This window comes from Ambystoma mexicanum, chromosome 6p (assembly GCF_040938575.1).
Source record: "Ambystoma mexicanum isolate Mex_15411 chromosome 6p, UKY_AmexF1_1, whole genome shotgun sequence".
Lineage (NCBI taxonomy): Eukaryota > Metazoa > Chordata > Amphibia > Caudata > Ambystomatidae > Ambystoma > Ambystoma mexicanum.
The window spans coordinates 65,620,508-65,640,659 of NC_090935.1; the positions used below are offsets into that span (position 1 = coordinate 65,620,508).

General features: G+C 44.7%; 1 protein-coding gene across 7 annotated transcripts in view; it reads right to left on the minus strand.

Annotated features, from left to right (window-relative positions):
• Positions 1–13,682: 13,682 nt before the first annotated feature.
• Positions 13,683–20,152, minus strand: part of LOC138511218 (gastrula zinc finger protein XlCGF57.1-like) — a 98,491-nt gene continuing 92,021 nt past the window's right edge. For 4 of the 7 annotated variants that reach the window (XM_069626749.1, XM_069626747.1, XM_069626748.1 and 1 more), the window contains one exon: positions 13,683–17,491. In XM_069626749.1, coding sequence (XP_069482850.1) covers positions 16,092–16,715 — 624 coding nt within the window. In that variant the 5' untranslated portion in view covers positions 16,716–17,491 and the 3' untranslated portion in view covers positions 13,683–16,091. The remainder of the gene's footprint in view (positions 17,492–20,152) is intronic. The other 3 variants (XM_069626751.1, XM_069626752.1, XM_069626750.1) reach the window with 1 other exon arrangement.

Consider the following 20,152-nt stretch of genomic DNA (forward strand, 5'->3'; position numbering starts at 1 on the left):
ACGTGCGTGTGGGACTAGATATATGCACAATGTGATCATGCCTAGCAAACGCATAGCTTTGCGTACGCTTAATTGGAGACCGGCTTGATACTGGGGTATTTGCCAAAGCATGTTCTGCACCCTTTCCATGGAAGGGAAGACCAAGCCTGTACTCGTGTCCAATACAGCTCCTAGGAACTGTTTTCAAGTGTTTTGGTACAATTTCTCGTTTATCGAGAAGCCCAATTGGAAGAGAAGATCTATGGTTCTTTGCGTGTTTAGTCTGCAAAGTTGGGGAGTCTCTCCCGTGATCAGCCAGTCGTCCAGATATGGGTACACTGGGATTGCCTCCCTGCACAAGTGCGCCGCTGCCACCACCGTCAGTACCTTGGTGAATACCCTTGCAGCTGATGCTATTCCAAAGGGCAGCACCTTGAATTGGTAGTGCTGGTCTGCTAATTTAAACCGCAAGTGTTTTCGCTATGCTGGGAACATTGAACTATGAAAATAGGCATCTTTCATATCCAATGTTGCCATGTAAGCACCCCATTTTAGCAGGGGAATTACTTCTTGTAGCGTTGTCATGCAGAACTTTTGTGGCTTTACATAAGTGTTCTCAGGGCGCAAGTTTAATACTGGGTGCATTGTCAGATCTTTCCTATGGTACAAGGAATTATGTTGAATAAATACCCTGGTTTACCTCGTTGAATGGCACAATCTCGATGGCGTCCTTGGGCGTTGACCTCTTGTATTAAGGTGAGTTCTTTTGATGTTTTGGCGCGGAGGGAGCTTTAATGGTGTTCCTATGAGCTCCACGCAATAACCTACTGTGATGCTGGAAATGCATCGGAGGGACAGGGCCTCCGTATCCTTGTCCTTAACTGCTTTTTATCGTGTGCTCTGTCGCGTTTTCCGCGCAGGAGTTCATGTGGGACTCCTGGCAGTGCAACTCTTTTGGTTTGGTGAACAAACCCATGGGATACCCTTATGGCACCCATGGGTGGAGGTACAATCCTGTGCCCGTAGTGTATGTTTTTGGGCACCTGTGTGTAGGCCACAGAGCAGGGTATGGGCTGGTGGCAGCTCCATGCTGAATTTGACAGGTGCCCCGAGTATCCTCCATTTTGGGATACCCAGGCCCTGCCATTGGAGTCTGTTGATTCCTGATAGGAAACAAGATGGCCCCTGTGGCCTCTTGCTTTCTATTTCCTAGTACCTTGTTTTCCCAAAGTCCCGGGAAGCCCTGACTCTGTCCCTTCCCCCTGACCGGCTGTTGGGTGGAAGTTCCATATATGGTGTTGTTGTGAAGTGCTGACCAGACTGGCTGGAGCCTTCCCAATGACTATGTTGTGGGTACGCCTGTGGGTGGGACCTGGATGGAGTGTGCGACGAATACGCATTCTGTGTTGTGGGTGTCTAGTATCTGGTGTTTGACACAATGACTGAGACAGCCCTGCCCGAAACTGGTATGAATGCAGTGTGGAGTGTTGAATGACTGGGTACTTGTCCCAATACACAACTTGTTGTGAGTGTCTGGAGAGAAGTGAATGGCCTGAATGCACTATGCACCCGATTGCCTGCCTGCCTGCCTGCATGAATGCCCTTCTGATCGATTGGTTGCCTGAGTGTGACCCAGCAGAATGAATGGGAGATCAACTAGTATATCTGGGGGCCTCTCACTGCTAGAATTCGTGTTCAGAAGCTGAAGCCCACTACGACGAGTAACTGGAGTAACTGTAGCTTGACCTTGAAGCCCTGCTGGACGAGAAGAATTGCTGTTGCTCTCCTTCACAATCTGAAAGCTGCTGTGCCTCCAAGGACTGACCCAGAGAGGACCTGGTAAGGCGCCCTTTTCCCCGAGCTACGAGGGACCATCGTGCACCAGCTGATCTTTGCCAAAGCTCCCTGGTAGACACCTACAACAGGCTGCCAACCGGAGACTGGGACTGCCGCGGAATCCCAAGGAGAAGCACCCAGACTGTTGTCCGCCACGGTCAACGACCGCCGTCGCCGAGTGGAGCTGCCGTGCTCCCGTTTGCCTAAGAACTTCATCTGATCCACAGACGCTCTCATCTGCATCGCCGCCCGCTTTATCCCACTGGAGAAGACCCGACCGTCGACGCGCCGAGGAGCATCCGCCGGTGGGTTTCCCGCCACCTAAAGACCACAGAGATGCCGACGACTCAACGCCCTTACTGGGCCACAGCTCTTCATCATCTCTTTGCGGTCCAGGACTATCGTCACGAGGTGCCCCGCACGCCTCATCCTTGCAGGACGCCAACGCTCCGTCGACGACGAGTACCGCTAGGAACGAAGCTGCCACTTCACCGCCGTAGTTCACCATGTTCTCCGTCGGACGTTACATGACCCGTGACTCCTGCCTTAAAGGGAGGGCACTCAAGAAGGGCCGTCGATTTCCCGTCGACGAACGCTACAATTCCAGGTACATTGGGGCTGTAGAACTATTGTAGAAGGAAATGACTCATAGAACAATATATGGACTGGGTTGTGCTATATCTTTATCTTACAGGTTGCCCAGGTTGGGGCGGGGGGGGGGGGGGGGAGATCTCCACACAGAACTGTGTCTAGGTATCGGGGCCAATATTCTGCCAATTGTTCCAACCAGCTGCTTTCCTCTTTATCTGATCTGTGTGACATTCTGACAGTGTGCACTTTAATGAGATCTGATAATAATTGTGGTACCACTTTAGAACTGTATATATTTACCATTATTGATTTTTCTGAGCACAAAGTGAGTTATTGTGATAGTGTACATAACCTTGAATATTAATTATATAAAGACTGTTTTAACTAATACAGTGTGTGTACATTCCTTTGTGGGGGTTTGGGGACTACACTGTACTTAAGAACCAGCCTGCATCACCTCCTGAGAAGCTAGGCCTTTATTGCTCCACCATAGCTACCAAATAGAGAATCTTGGCTGGGGTCCTCTGTGCCTCTCCACTACCATATAGAGAGCAGAAGTAGAGACCACCCCCCTCCAGTCTTTACACCTACCGCTACTGTTGATAGCACCCACTTGTCTGTGGTTATTCCCACCCATGCGTGGGCGAAGTTTGAAATTCATCCACTTACTGGGGAGGCATGGAAGAGGACCAGTGGCGGGTTGTCATTGTTGGGAGGCGTTCCTCCACCTCTGGAAGTGGAGGCTCTCCCTCTGACGCGGCCCCTGTGCTGGCCTCTAGGATAGCCCTGGGACGCTTGACTCTGGTTGCTGTTCCATGCAGAATTCTGGATTTGACCATAGCCCAAGCCTCAGTGAAAACGACGAAAAGTGTTTCCGCCTCTGCCCAGTTTGCTTGTTGGCCAAGATTTGAGAGTTTCATACTCCTCTTTGGCAGACGTTAGAGCATCCTCCACAGCTTTGCCGAATAGTACATTTGGCTCCACTGGCATGTTGAGCAACGTTGCCTGTGTCTCCACCTTAAAACCGGACTGGCGAAGCCAAGTATGACACTTGTGAAGGTTCATTCAGCAATTATGCGTCCGGCATGGACTGCAGCGTCAAGCTTATTCTTTAGCAGACTGCTGGCAGCAGCTTTGCCTTCAGCTGCTACAAGGGCAGGTGTACTTCATAGAGGCTCTGGAGCAGAATCACCAAGGGACGAAATTTCATCCCATTTATTGCAGTCATAACTCACCAACAGTGTGGAATTGTTGGCGATTCTAACTTGGTATGCTGCCAAAGTTGCCACCTTCCTACCCAAGTTGTAGAGCTTCTTGCTCTCCTTGTCTGGGTGAGCTTCTGAAGAGGCTAGAGGTGTACCTGTCCTCTTCCGGGTCGTCATGACTACCAGTGAATCTGGCTTAAGCTGTCCTCTGATGTATAATGGATCAGATGGTGCTGGCTTTTCTATTCGTGGATTGACTGCCCTGGTTTGATTGGGTGTTTCAAGAGAGGGTTGAATCCTACTTTGAACTGACTTTAATATGGGTATAAACTGGGTGGCAGTTTTTTTGTCCCCCAGGATATCCTCTGCAAAATCCTTGTCCTGCCGAGTTTCGTGGGTTTCAATTCCAAAGTGCTCAGCTGCTTTGATTAATAGATCATTAAGGCCTGGCTGATTATCCCCTGGAGAATCAGGTAAAGGGGGAGTCTTGTGCAATAGGATGCTCCAGTGTAAACCTCTGACTCATCTTCATAATTATCACCATCATCATCATCCCCGTCAAAGTATTCATCTTCCTCCTGATCTTTCTCTGTATCTGCGTGCATGTCAAAGATCTACAGTGCAAGACCTTTTAGTTGGAGGTTGGGATGAAGCTTCAGCTGGAGGTGTATTTTGAAAACTTTCCAAAACATTAGGATTCTTTAAAAAAAAAAAAGTCTGCAAAGAAAGCTATGTCTTCCGATGACCACTTAGCAGAGCTAGGGAAGACCCGAGAATGGGTAGGTGTTTGAGTAGGATCTTTATTATGTAGGGCTTGACTTAAAAGGCCCTCCCCCTCATCTTGTGGGACACACTCTTCCTCCTCTTATGGGGCAGTTACAGTGTCCTCCACCCTCTGAGACTTCTCTTTACGGATCTTGGTCTTTTGGGACTTATCCTTACGATTTGGGCTTTTAGGAGAGGATTTTTTGGAATTAGAACCCAGTGTTTCTGGGAAAGGTTTTTGAATCGGGTGAGATAACCCTGAATCTTTAGGCTTCCTAGCCGGTTTCAACAAAAAGCGTCATGTTTCAGCATTGGGAAGGACCTTTGCCGCATCAGCCAACGTTCGTCTGTGGAAGTTGTGTGGGTGGGGTCTTCAGTCTTATGGGACATGTCATGAGGCGACCGGGACTTGGAGTGCCCAGAGGACAGGGAATCCACCGATCTGCCCCTAGACGCCAAATCTCAGCTTTTGTCTGGCGGAGCCGACACATCGCCGTGGGTGTGTTTGGTGTGGTGCAAAAATGTAGTGCTCTTGCCGCCGGGTGTAGTCCCCACAACAGAGCTGCCGGCCTGTCTTCCGGGGTCGGGGGCTAGCACTTGGGAACGTGATTGTTCCCAGTCACCCTTGCCGTCTGAAAAGGCAGCATCGCTGCCGTTACTGGAGGCTCCCTCCGTGTTCATGGCGGCCTCGGCCTGCATGGCGTGATGGGCCCAGCGCTTCGTTTTGCAATCCTTAAGGGTCTTGGGTCGAAAGAGCTTACAAGCTCAACAGTGCCCTTCGTCGTGGTCACGGTTCAAACAGAGGTTACAGGCCCTGTGTTTGTTGATCGACAGAAATGTTTTATTACGATATGGGCAGAATTTAAAGGGTTCCTTATCCATGTCTGGGGAAGGCAGCCGGGCGATAAGGGAAGGGGAGGAAAAATACATTGTATAATGACAGCACCCAACACTCCCTACTGTAAGGGCCAAGGTCCGTTGGGCCTTCCAAGGCCAAAAGGGGTCCCTCGAAAGTTGACTTCGTCCGACGGAGGCTTGTCCTTTTCCGCGTCGAAAGCACTGCGTCGGGCGTAAAAGGACAGAAAGAGAAACTCTTGAAACTTTGCAGAAGCAACTCTGCTTAATGCGACCGCTCATGATGGCTAAAAAAACAATCTGAGAGTCCTCGACGCGTGAAGCACCATGGGTACAGTGGACGCCACACTAGGGGTAGTATTACTGGCACGCCCTGTCCACGTCCCTTTGAGTTTCGAAAGCTAACTACTAACCCCGCAGCTTCCACTAGATGTCGGCCTATGCATAGCATGTGAATCTAAGCAGATTCCGCAAGCTTCAAATAATATATATATATATATATATAAATAATTTCAACCAAACAAGTCTTGTGTCCAGGGTTTGTTCCCTTCCCCTGAACTGTTTCAAGAAAAGAAGAAAAGCATTAGTGTTTAGACTGCTCCGTTTCACTAAAGTTCTATTAGAAGGAATGTAAAAGTCTCTTTCACTTAATGTGCTCTTCAAGATGACAAAGCAAATGTCCTTTCTGCAACATAGGGTGGAATATTCCAGAAGAAGGTCTTTTATGATTTTCAGAATGACCAAACAAATTTCCACCCACGGGTTGGAATTCAGCAAGTTCCATTTCAACAAAGTTGACCTGACAAAGTATCTCTTTAACACAAGATTGGATTTCCTGGTCCCCTGCCAGGAACTCCCCAACTGACCAGATATCCTGATTTACTGTCCTGCCAAGAATATCTCCCCTTTGGTCCTTGTGGATCCCCTGCTATACTCTCTTGCCAGTTATCTTTTCCCAAAAGGCTCACTACCTGATGTACATCTTGCATCAGGAATGTCTGCAACGTTCAGTTTCCTTTTTAAAGTATAACTCAGTTGTGCCTCTTCACCAGTTGAGCTTTGTTGACTGCAGTTAAAACGTCCTTCTTAATATTGATAGACCTTTGGCAATGCTTGTTCCAGATTTCCCCAAATTGACATCTCATACAAGGAGAATTGTACAGGTGTTGCCCTTGTATTTCTTCTTTCAAGTCTTTCGGCTTATGGCAATGCGGTTTTCCAAGGTTCCCCAAATTTACATCTCATATAAAGGAGAGTTGTACCACTTTTGCCCTAGCACTTTAAATCTACTTGGTTGATATTCTAAATATTTTCCCAAGTGTTCAATAATGTGTGGGCCCATCCCGTGGCCCCACCCAACTCCTCTGGGCCGACTCGCTGGTACTACATGCAACTGCGGCAGAGGTTTTCTGTTTGGTAGGCTTTTCCCGTCAGGCCAGGTATCGCTTGGTTCCAGAGTCAGCTTTTTACTGCTTTGCCGATGGAACCAATGCCACTTTGCAGGACTGCGTCAACTCTGGTCCCGCCGTGAAGATTTCTCGCCTAGCAGTCCCTCCAGGGCTCCCGCTATGAGTTGACTGGAGTTCCTCCTCCCCGACACCTTACACCTCCAGGCATTTGCCTGCAAGCATCTCCGCTTTCCAGTATGGCTCATCTCTGTAATTCTCTGCAGCTTGCTTGGACTTCTCCTTCAACTTCCCTCACCTGTAGGTGATTTTCAAGTTTAAAGGTCCCCTGCAGTGATCAATAACTAGGCTGCACATTATACTTGGTATTACTGTTACTCCGCATTAACAGCCCGCTCCTTTTCTTCGTCCCAGTTTTCTGGGAATTGGAGTCCAAAGGATTTTCATACTGTTTCAAGTATCAGTGAAACACTTTTCTCTACATAAGAATCATCATAAACATCAGATGTCAAATGTGTTTTAGAGGCATTATGTACCTGTGAAGAATAGTTCGGTTGGAGAGGTTTAACAGAAATAGGTTTTAAGTTCTTACAATTAAAGGGTTCTGAATAATGACAACATGCCATTAGAAATACTAGTCTAAGGGGGCCTTTGTCACAGAAAAGGGAGGCATACTACATATCTCCTGTTGGACCCATCACCTCCCCCTGACAGCTATCTCCCTCATTGTGATCCACCCTCAGAATACCACCCACTGGGTTAGGATCAGGAGCAGCTGTCTTCCCATTGCCACAAGGGAGTGGAGTTTAGGTGGGGATTAGTGATGACCCCGCAGGATTCATCACAGTACTTTGCTGCAACTTCACAGAGCCTATAAACTTTCAACTGGAGGTTTTGGTCTGGCAAACTTATTTTACATGTGTCTCACCTTCCCTGCTTTGGTGAACTAAATAACATTTTGTCTTCAAGCAACAAACCTTTGTGCTGGTGTTACGGCAGATCGATGAACTTGGACATTTGAAGAATGAACCTAGTGTACGCTATGTCTGGTTATATTTCTGTTATCATTAGAACAGAAGCAGGGACAACACCAGTCAGCGCAGCAAGAGGATAGCTCAGGGCCATGATCACCACCTTGGAAACAAGACGACAGAGCACCACAGGTTCGATTCCCCCTGGGTATTAAGCGCATTATAAATAAAATATCATATCCAGGGCCAGCTGGTACCAGCGCATATAGAGACCCCACTAGCCCACCAAGGAATCCCTTTTGCACAGTAGGCCAACCGGGATTGGCTTAATGAAATGAAGCCTAGAGAGAGGCCATAGGCAGCCGCTAACCCCCCCACGGGAGACCTAGAAAGACAAAATGGTCCATGGGAGCCAGAATGGGCTCCATGTTAGAAATGAAACCAGCTCACAGGGAAAAGATGCAGAGCTTACAAGCCCTCTCAAGCTCTACACATGACCTGCCCCTGCCTCACCCTTTGAAGGCAGTTAAGTGATTTAAGCGGTGTTAGGCAGAATCCAGTGCAGTTCCCTTAGGGAGCACTACAGGTGAGAGCAATAAATCCCCTTTAGTATCAGTCCGTACCACAAAGATTTAGTTGGTAGCGGTTATCTCAAGAGGGAGATGAGCAGTATTCAGGGTTTACACAATAGGTAGTACAGTACTATGCCACAAGGAAACACTGACCAAAGCTTGTATCAAAAAGAGAATATATATTTATTTTATACACATCTAGTTGAAACACATGGATCACAGTTGATAAAGTAAGTTAAAGTCAATCAAGAAAAGTATACACAACTCCCTAGGCAATTGTAGACAAGTTTGCGGTAGAGTGAAAACTGAGCAAAACGGCACAGTGAAAACCAACTACAAATGGCACTCTAGCAATTTAACGAAAGGGAGGGAAAGCACAAGTTAAACCGAAGTACCTTCAGACACCCCCTAGCAACACTTCCCTGAAGTTATGTGAACAAGTAATGCACAGTAACACTTTGGCATGAAGATAAGTGAATGAAAACTGAGCAAAATAGCACTCAAGTTAAAACAGTAGGAAGGAAGAGGGGTTTAGAAGATTTAGGTGCATCAACACATTTCTCATTGAAAACCAATCTAGTGAGAGCAGATATAACAAATCAGCCAGAGTTAATACGCCTGACCCAGAGGTACAGGACCAAGAGCTTAGGAGCAAAAATGTTCTTGTAGCTGCAGTCAAGTCTTTAGTAGAAAAATATTGAAGAGGTGGATGCGAGGCGAATGACAATGTTAGGAGAGAGGGCGGCCAACCCAACAAGTAGAAAGGATTTAAAACACCTTTGGGGCTACCACGGAGAAAGGGCGGCCTGGCGGAACAATGTACCTTAAACATGAGGAAGTGGCTCCTGCGGTGGCGGTTGTTCCTGGTAGTTCTTGCAGGTCGAGGGGTCCAGCAGAGGAAGAGAGGCTCTCGTCGTTGAGGAAGGTTCGAGTCGCTGCACTACCCAGGGAATAAACCAGCCGCGCTGCTGCCAAACGAGGTTTAAAAAGGTACGCTCCTTTTAATCGCGGTCCGGATCGATAGTTACCTGGCTATCCGGTCTCCAAGTTCTGTGCACTGTCGATTCGACCAAGGAAGAGATAGGTGAAATGGTTGACCCCACCAGCTCAAGGGAAGAAGGCTCTTTCGCTGAAGATCTCCTCTCGTCGTGTGGAAGAAAAGTGGTGAGACGATCCGGTAGGGCTTCACCGATGGTGTAGATGCTGAAGATGTCTGTGGCTTCTCTCCCCTTCGGTTCCGTAGACGTGGCAACGTCTTGCTCTTCCAGTCCTCAGGACCCTGCTTTTATGCAGAAAGAGACCCATTCATACAGCCTAGCTGTCACTCACACAGAGGAGTGGTCTTCTTGGCGGGAGACCCTCCAGCCTATCAGGTTAGAGTGCAACCTGAGTTGCTGTGGCAACTCTGTCCAGGGGTTCTACTCCCGCTCCCAAACAACAGACCCACCCCCAGATTCAGAGGCGCCGAAAGGAGGGCTTCTTGGCAGAAGCCTGCCAAAATAGCTAACAAAGGATCCCCGACCTGGTTTAGGAGTTTAGAGTAAGACTCGAGAAACAATTTATATCAAAGTTCTGGTGAATAAAACCTACCGGAGTAAAGTTAATAAAATAAACCGGAGGTATGTTAGAGGCTGTCAGTAAAAGTGGTAGCCTCGAACAATGGGAAAATCCCATAAGAAAATATTCGCAGTCAAATATAAAAAAGGTAGTAACCACTGCCACCAGCCAGAAACTTTGCAGAGGGGGACTTTAAGGTACCCCCTCGAAAATGAACATAGTTTTTCCCCTATTAACCACTTCCAATACTTCCATATTAAGATGGGTTGTACTGGTAAAGTTCATAAAAATTGACTAGTACAGTCAATGGGGACTTTACATGCCCTGGGAGACAGTAGTCAGTCCCATCGTATGGAGTCTATGTTTGGGGGTCGCTACGACACCCCTGTGTCACTGCACTGAGGGTGCTGTGTAACACATGTGCATACAGATGGTTCCTATGGGTGAGAGGAAAGATCCCTTAGGCATTAAACACAAATATAGCCTAGAACACACATAGCAAAAATGCCTAAGAGTGGGAAAAAGAGTCTCACTCTTAGCAGGTGAAAAGAAACAAACCCTTCAAATCCAACAAAGCTGCTGGGGGACTATATAGGTAAGGGAAATTAGCCAAAGAATGAGAATTCTCCCTAACAAGTGGCCAATTCTGGGAGGGGCTGGGGTATTTAGTAGGCGTGCGTGAGTATGTAGTGTGAGTTCACTGGGTGAAGACAGGTGGTGGTGGTGGTGGAGGATGTCCAAGAGAGCTGAGGAGGCAAAAGCTACCAGAGTTCATAAGCTTTCAGAGAGAGAGGGGGTCTGTGGAGTATTTGTGTGCAAGAGGGGAGCGTGTGAAGAGTAGAGACAAGGAAGGAGTAGTAGTGGCAGCAGAAGTGATAGTAGTAGAGGGGCAGTGGGCACAGCAGGTAGTAGGGGATTGTAGTTAGTCTTAGTGAGTGGTAGTTGCATTCGACAGGGGTTTTGGAGTGAGAGATCGTAGGGAGAGACTCCCCCCGCCCCCATGAGGACAAGAACCCCCATTTGATGAAAAACTTCCCTAAACATGTGCCCCCAGAAGCCTTAACATCATTGACTCCTTCTCTTTAGAGGAAGCAACTACATGTTATTGTAAAGTCACAGATGTCTCAAGCATAACATCTAGGAATGCTGAGAAGACCACCAATAGAGTAATGCCGATTATTCCCTGAAGACCAGATCATACTGAGATGAAGCCCTAAGGAGGCATGAAGATCACTACATGGGAGTAAAAGAAAGACCGACGGCTGGCTAGGGAGGGTCCAGCTGACATCCATAAAAACAGAGTAAGGAATACTTGGAAGGAGGAAGCAGGCATGAACGCGGAAAACTGAAACCTGGGAAGGAGGAAGGCTGCTGCCGTTGGTCCTCGTCAAGAGGATGCAGCGTCCAGGTTGTCAGGGCACTCTGAATGAGCCCAGAGTGCCAGAACAGCCAGCAGTTGGAGGAAGAGGTCGGCTGTTTGGTCCTGCAATGGCGCTGAAAAAGAGGCCAAACACCCTGCAGTGCCAGCGCATAGCAGAGGAAGAGACATGGCAGCCAAGTGGAGCGGCAGACTCAAAGGGTATCTGGTCTTTCCATCGAAAACTATTAATTGAATTGCATTTCCATCAAAAAGCATATTCATTGAATCATTTTCGATGGATAAAGTTAGGGTTAGATTTAGGGTCAGGGTTAAGGGGGGGTGGGTGCCCAATATACAATAAAACATTATAAGGAGCGGGCCAGTGCTGAGATTTCAGCACTGGACAGCTCCATATAACGTTTTAATGTAGAAAATAAACGCTTGGAAATGTTAACTTTTACATTTAAAAGTACATATCCATTTGATGGAAGTTTTGATTGATATGTACTTTTAATGTAAAACAAAGAATTTCAATGCTTTTATTTTCGATGCATTATCATTTTGATGCATCTTTTTCGATGCAGCCCCAGGAAGAACCGGTAACTGGGGCCACGGTAGACCCGGTAGCGTTTTGGGGGTAATTCAAGAAGTACTCAGGAGTCATCTCCCGCCTCACAGTAGTGATCACCAGAAAACAAAGATGGCATCATCTCCCTCATCACAGTAGTGAAACTTAGAGAACCAGAAGTCAAAAGGTACTTGTATTTGGGGGTCAACTCCCTGGTCTCCTGGTGTCTAAAGAGGACCTAAATTGCACACTTTAGGAATTTACTTTTGTAGTGGTACAGATACAGTAGGTGGTTTGAGACGGAGGACAGTTTACACGTTTTTGGTTGACTTAGCATCCAAGCTATTCTAGGATGTGGCAGGGAATCCCCCCGTCTAGAAGTAGGAAGAGATAGGTTTCCTACTTTAGTTAATGCTGGATCATAGCCAAAAGTGAAACCAAGTTGTCAGCCTACTCACTCTATCTCACCACAGCATGCAATACAATGTGAGTGGGAACGCCTTGAGGCCCGCTTAATTTAGGCTATTGAGTGTCGCAAGCGACACCTATAATAGCCCAAACTATTGTATTAAAATACTGATTCATGTGTACATAGGGATATTAGCTTGTGAGAAGGGGTGAAAAAGAATTGAAGAGGGACACACATCGTATTTTGGTATTGTTTGGTTATTGATCTCTCAAATTCCCTGCTAATCCCTATGGCTAATCCCACCCATTCCTGCCCATCTTGGGAGCTCTTCCATGGTCACGGCCATCTTCTGAAGCACTCTGGAAACAAGCTGAAACTAGCGGCCATTTTGAAAGTCAGGGAGGTTTAATTATTGTTGTTAAAAGTGCATAGTATACAAATCATAGAGGCTTCTGAATCCATCAAACCTCTGATTTTAATTGGAAAAATCAATGAAGGTTCTGAATTTTACAGCACGATAGTTATCGTTATCTCCCCGAGTTGTCCGGTTTTTGGTAGCGCTAGATCTTTGTTGTTTACCAATGTCATTACAAGTCGCCCGATCAGATGTTAAACCCTTTTTTTAGTGTCTATGTACGGCCCTCCCTTGTCCAGTTGCACTTCCAGTTCTGGCATGTCTGCGTGTTTTCTGCGCTCTCTGGTCGCAGTGTGGCAGCAAGTGATTGTGCCGGTAAAAGTTATATTAATAACCTATGTTATGGTCAATAACAAGTTAGTTTTGAGGAAAGTATATTATCAAAGTGGGAGCTCGCTACATCATCGATGCCATGGTATGACAGATGCATTCGTGTCAGCACAGTTGAAAGAATTGGCGCTTCACCTCAGAGCTTGAGAGCCAAGGGTCAATTTGGAATCGCAAACCCGCTATTGGAGTAATAAAGTCCGGTCTGCTTCAGCCACTCAATTTGAGTCCATGTGTGTCCTTCTCTGGACTTTTTACAAACATTGGCAATACTTTATGCTAGTGTAGAAGTATTAGGCATTTGGCAGGTAAGAAAAGCCAAAACTGTTGGCATTGCAAATGTTAGTTTTCTAATTTGTAGTGCAATCAGATTTTATTTCTGGGCACAGAACTAGAGACTGACGTTGCTCTGCTATTGTTGCTCAGTGGATAAAATCTTTGGCCAAGATTCCATAAAAGTATTCTAGCCCCCACTGTGGGCCGATCCCTATGGCTCTTTGGATGGTGAATTCTCTACTGGCTTGGCATCACGCCAATCTGCGACAAAGTTTGATATCCAAAAGATGCAATAGCAGCGGAAAATGAAAACGTGACATTAATCTCTGTTGTGTGTGGTTTTGAATGGTAACGTTATTATTCTTTATTTCACACTCAGCTGTATAGACATACACATATGCATCACTTCTGTTGGTCTTAAACGGGGTGGATGGTGAAATGTCCCACTACCCCCTTGTTTCCGTTTAGTATACCCAGCCCCATTTTTCCTATTTTCTTCTTCACTTAAAAAGGTTTAAAATACGATACTTCACTGATGCCAACACATGTCACAATGTTCACAACCAAGAGCATCGCTTTACACTGATAAGTAGTGTTGAATTGCTTTATTCATGTTTATGGTTTCTCAATGTTGACAACACCAGGCCAAACAATACACATATGTATTACACTTCACAACTGCCTTTTCTCTCTTAATAAACATACAAGACCATTTCAGATTACAAGTAATAAAACCACTGTCCTTGCTGTTGGTGTCATTCATTACACATACATCTTCACTATTAGATGTGTACAATTCAGAAGCACATAGAATACATTACATCCTATAACACACATCCTGTAGATTTGCAAAACTGAGTCAGGTGTCTGGTTGGTGACCAATACAGTGTGTGCATAGAAAGCAGGTCTTTCACCCATTACTCGCCACCAATAATAGAATCAAAAGAATCTGATATTCGTGGACTATCACAATGAGGGGGGGGGGGGGGAGGGGTGGCATGCACGGTTTTGTGCTTATAGAGGATTTGTTATACCAGCATTATGAAAGGTGAATCACAGCCCATTCTTTAATAACTTTAATTCTTTAATAACATTTTTTTTAGCAGAGGACACTGCTGTACATGCTAGTATACCACTGATTGATTTTGTTCGAAATTATAGCCCCAGAAACAACCATTGCTAACATATATTGCTAAGATATAGTTATCATTTAAAATAGTTACAGGGAGAATAATAGTAAAAACGGTAATTCATCAATTAGACAAAATCATAAAACACACTCCCATAAATGAAGGAGTGTAAAACTGCACTGAATTAATGAGTGATCATCAAAACAGTGTCACACATCTCTGCAGTTCCAGATACAACGCTCAAATCCTGACATTTATTCGGACTTTAGATAGGCCATCATGTTGCTAAATCTATGATTTAATTTCAGTCAGAATTAGTTAATACACATAGTGGCAAGACTTTTGCTGAGAGAAACAGTTATTTGTACTTCTTTCACTGTTTCTACTACATGCCTAGTTCTTTTCTCAATCCAATTGACATGTTTTGGACCATTTGCCCGCATTTGTAAAGGTTTGGCTCTTTCTGCAAATGCGTTCTACCAATTTCATTACTTTTTGAGAAAGATTAATTTAACAGAGAGTGCAGCATCCTACTTTATGCAACATATGTCTCCTTAGGTGTATCCTAAATCCCTAAACTATCAGGTGCTGCTGCAATAAAGGTGGGCAGTAACGTTGGACAGTTTAGCACAGCCCGAGGACAGAGAACTGACAGAGATGAGTCCAGATGCAAATGAGCTCCTGAGGTCAGCATTCGTCAGGGCGGTTTCTGTTTTGCTGAAAGGCAGAAGGTTCCAGGTTGAAGTAAATCCCAGTGCGTGGATTGCCCCTTGATGAATATTGAAGAGGCGCCTTCAAAAAATGTGTTCACTAATGGCTAAAAAGCGTTTCTTTCCCAATTAAGATTTTGAAATGTTCAGTGCACTGAAAATCTTTCTCACCCATGCGTGATAAATGCCTGTAATAGAGTAAACACACACTGCAAGTAGCACCGTGCCTATAATGACTATGGCAGTGCAATGTATTAGTCAAAAAAATTCAGTAGCCATGCCTATAGCCCTTCTCAAATATTCCAGTGGTCATGAATTTGCATCTGTTCCTTAGGATGGCTACCATAACAACAGTAGGCGATTCACAACTCTTTTCCCAGAAATTATACATTTTAAGCAGCAGTATTTTAACTGAGTTCAGATTTGTTTACCAGGTTTATGCGCACTACACATGCCCATCAAATGAACCATTTTCACCACTGACTGCCCGTGGAAAGTATGAAATGCTGGGCAAATATGGTTTTCATGGGGTGGCAGCTGTGCCAATTCCAGTCCTATTGGGCTACTTCCTCACTACAGCTTATTCCATCCTCAGTGTAGATGGGAGTTTGCACACATGCTTTCTGGTGATAAATAAGATAACCCTTCCCTCTGAACCTTTTCTTTTGCTTTCAGTGTACAGGTGAGAATACATAACTCTGATTTTTTGGGGTTAAGAATAAGAGTATGTTTCTCACGGACCATTTCCCACATTCAGTGCAACAGTGAGGGTTCTCATCTGTATGTGTTCTCGCATGATGAATAAGAGTTCCCTTCTCTAGGAATCTTTTCCAAAATATAGTGGGAGGCTGACGTTTCTCACCTGTATGCGTTCCCTGCAGAAGAACATGATTGTTTAACAAACTATTCTTCAACATTCAGAGTACAGATCTGATTTTTCACCTGCACACAAGCCCTCTAGTGATAAACGAGTTCAGGTCTTGTTGAAACTTTCCCCATATTCAACGTACAATAAGGTTGTTCGCCTGTGTCTTCTTTGGTGGTAAATAAATGATCACTTGCAACTGAAGCTTTGACCACTTTCAGTGAATTTATGAGGGTTCTCACCAGCATGTCTTTTCTGGCAAGTGACTCTTCTGACCGAACCATTCACCACATTTCAGTGCACTGGTGAGGTTTTCTCACCTGTATGTGTTCTCTGGTGACGAGTAAGATGACTCTTCTGATTGAAGCATTTTCCACATTCTCTGCACTGATGAGGTTTCTCACCTGTATGCGTTCTACGATGGAGAAGAAGATTTCCCTTCCGACTGAAGCTTTTCCCACATTCCGTGCACTTATGAAGTCCCTCACCTGTATGTGTTCTGTAGTGGAGAATAAGAATTCTCATCCAAGTGAAGCTTTTTCCACATACAGTGCACTGGTATGGTTTCTCACCTGTGTGTGTTTTCTGGTGGTAAATTAAATTTCCTTTCTCACGAAAACTTTTCCCACATTCAGTGCACTGATGAGGTTTCTCTCCAGTATGTATTTTCAGGTGGCGTTTAAGAGTTTTCTTCGCTAGGAAGCTTTGACCGCATTCAGTGCACTGATGAGGTTTTTCACCTGTGTGTGTTCTCCGGTGAAGAGTAAGATTACCTTTCTGACTGAAGCATGTCCCGCATTCTGTACATTGGAAAGGCTTCTCACCTGTATGTGTTCTCTGGTGGTAAATGAAATTTCCTTTATCACGGAAACTTTTCCCACATTCAGTGCAATGATGAAGTTTCGCTCCGGTATGCATTCTCAGGTGGTGAATAAGCGTCTTCTTCTCTGGGAAGCTTTGAACACATCCAGTGCACCGATGAGGTTTCTCACCGGTCTGTGTTTTCTGGTGACAAGAAAGAGAACATTTTCAACTGAAGTATTTCCCACATGCAGATTATTGATGTGGTTTATCTCCTGTATGTGTACTTGGTGGTAAATGAAATGTACTTGCTAACTGAAGCTTTTTCCACATATGAGGTCTCTCATGTACAAGTGCCCTCTGGTGGTAAAGAGGAGTTTGCTAACTGAAGCTTTTCTCACATTAAATTTGTGCTTTCTCACCTTTATGTTGTCTCTGGTGGCAAACAAGACTTTCCTTCTCACTATAACATTTAGGACCTTGAGTGCATGGAATCTGCTTTTTACCCATTACCAGCCACAGGGGGTTTCATTCAACCCTTTACAAACAATTGCCTTACAATCAGTCTATGTATAAATATCACTAAATGTCAGTAATTGTTCTATCCTGAACAGGCTAAAGGAGTCTGGTTGGCATTCATTTGTACGTTAGGTTGACTGATTCACCACGCTATATAGCTAGTGTAAGATGTTACCAATAATGTGTTGTATGGCCACGAATTAAGTAGACTTCTTCAATCCAAGTTTCGGATTACTTTAAAATGACAGATGGCTTCATGAGTTGTGGATTAAGATCTGAAGAAATCACTTCATCCACCAATTAAACTTTGCACTGCTGCAGTCTGTAATATATGTTCAGACTCACTGTTATTGCTTTGTCAGGTTATCAGTCACCTATTGAAACACAAGAAGATTCCCATTAGTAGTTGCCATTTGTAAACTATCAAAGACATGCTTCAATAGATGGGACTTCAAGCAGGCATTATAATACCCCTGGCCTAACAGGAAAACAAAAGTGATACGGAGCAGACACAATGGTATTCAGTTAGATTTACATCCTACATTTAACATAACCAATCATATTACTGGAGCAGAAAGACACATTGTTTCCAAAGCAGGATGAAATAACAAAAACAAAATTCTTAAGGGTATTAACCAGGAGTAAGCAAAGTAAAAAAGCTGTGTAGTGGCTGTGATGAACTGCTAACAAAGTGTACATCATATGTTCTTATTCCTATCTTGGCACTGAATGTGGCTGTTCATGCATTGGTAAACAAATTAAATTGCAGAACATAAAATCTTACATGTTCTCAAATGTAATGTATTTGCAAATGCATGAACAGCCACTTGAAAGGTGTATGTTAATATATGAATAAAAACATATGCTTTACACTGTCAGCAGTAAGTCAGTCACTACACGCCTTTTTAATAGCCAAGTATGGCAGCGATTAAGCCATTACCTACCTTTGACAAATATACATTAATGCAAACTCAAATACAAAACTGGCATAATTATTGAAGACTAATTTAAAGTTTAAAGTGAGAAGCACTAGTCTCTCTTCCAATAAGCACAGTGCAGGCAATCTTAAATGACCATCACCTATATTTGAAGGAACACAGTCTTCCGATATAGGAAAGCCCTACAGAGCCAATGGAAAGGGTCCTAAGCGTGCACAAAGGAGTGCCAAACGTGCACATCTACCAACTGTGACAAAATGACAACTACTCTAGGTGAGTACAGGGCTGGGTATTGGTTTCTCAGTCCCACACTAATACTAAACCAGCCGTGATCCCAATCATAAAGGTGAAACAGGCACAAAATGAAGGTGCACATCCTTCGCCTGTTGGAGGAAAAATGGGCCAAGGACAGGCAGGGGGGAGTTTAAGCTAGCAAGCATACATACGAACAGTACTTTTGTACCCAAAATAAAAGAAATGTCCTATAAATGTCCTATCAAGTTTACATAAAGGAAAATAGAAACTATAAAAAAAATACTAGCAACTGACATTTGTAAAGGAATACACAGAATAGGCAGACGTTTGGATGAAAGGGAGAATCTGAATATTCAGTCATTTATCTATACAGTCATGGTGAGTTTTGAAGTACATGTATTAAAAAGGTAAATAGTAGGGTCTTAAATGTCAGTAATGCCCATTAAATTAGGTCAAGAAGGCAAAATTACAAAAAATACTTTAGTCTAGTCTTGTTCTGGGGACTCAACAGCATCAAACCAAGTGTGAGGAGCCAGGAACGAGTTTCGGGCAAAAGGGAGTTATGATTTTGGTCAAATACTTTTATTAAAATACATGTGGGTGGGGAAATGCCCCTCTGTCCCTCCCAACAAGTTTTTCCCTACCTAAAACCAAAACGAAGGGTCCGTCAGCATCAGACATCTAAAGCAAAACTGTCTCATGTCCAAAGTAGTATTCTGGCACTCACATTCTAGTAAAATAAACTCTATAAAGTGGCCTCGAGTGGTTCATAAATGTTCATAAAGAAAACACATACATTTCAACAGGCGCGGGTTCATTGTTCCAGAGGGTGGTTCCCTTCCTCTAGATTTTTCTTCCCTTTTTGTTTTATTCAAAACTTCCTGGGTTTCACTTAATAAATGATACAACTGATATACAAAACAACTTGGCTCTCTGTCTTCGTCTTGTTAGTGGAGTGGAAATGCAAGCTCATTGTGGTAAAGAGGTGCAAACTTATCAGCTGCGGGAGCAGCTCATAAGAAGGGAAGGGGGCTTTGTTGATAGTCACAGAGATTTGTGCACAAGGCTGGAGAATGCCCAAAATGAATACTTAGCAAACATATAGGTGATAAAGATAGGTTACAGGTAAGTATGCAGGGCCCAACATTAGACCAGGGCATTGTAAACAGGCCTGGCAGAATGCTTTTTTCACTAGAAACTGACAGCACATTGCAAACTACACGGTCCCAGGATGATACGGTAAGAGATGAACAAGTTACTTTATTACCTGGTAACGTTCTTTCGATGGGATGGTCCGACGACGTATTCCATATCTATATCTATATCTATGACATGTAATCACCACAGCTGTGCTGCTTCGGAAACTTTTTTCGGCGTCTGCATCGATGACGTCAATGCGCCGTCGAGGACCTCCTCCGACGTCATCCAATGTGATAAGTAGGACGCACGACGCCCGTAGCCTCAGTTGTAGTTGTTTCCCCCAGAACGTGTGACATTAGTCAACTGCCAGTCAGACACAAAGCCTTGCGGAACGTAAGCTGCAATCGCAAAAGAAATTCTGCAGCGGGGAAGGCAGGGCGGGAGCAATATGGAATACGTCGGACCATCCCATCGAAAGAACGTTACCAGGTAAGAAAGTAACTTGTTCTTCGAGGGGATTGGGTCCTCCGACGTATTCCATATCTATGACAGACTCCCAAAGCAGTACCAGAGCAAGGAGGAGGGAAAGAATTTAGAATCAAAATTTAGAATAGCCAATCAAATAGCAGAGCAAAGGACCGCCTTGCCAAAGGCCAGATCCTGTCCTCGGATGGAATCGAGGGAATAGTGACGTACAAATGT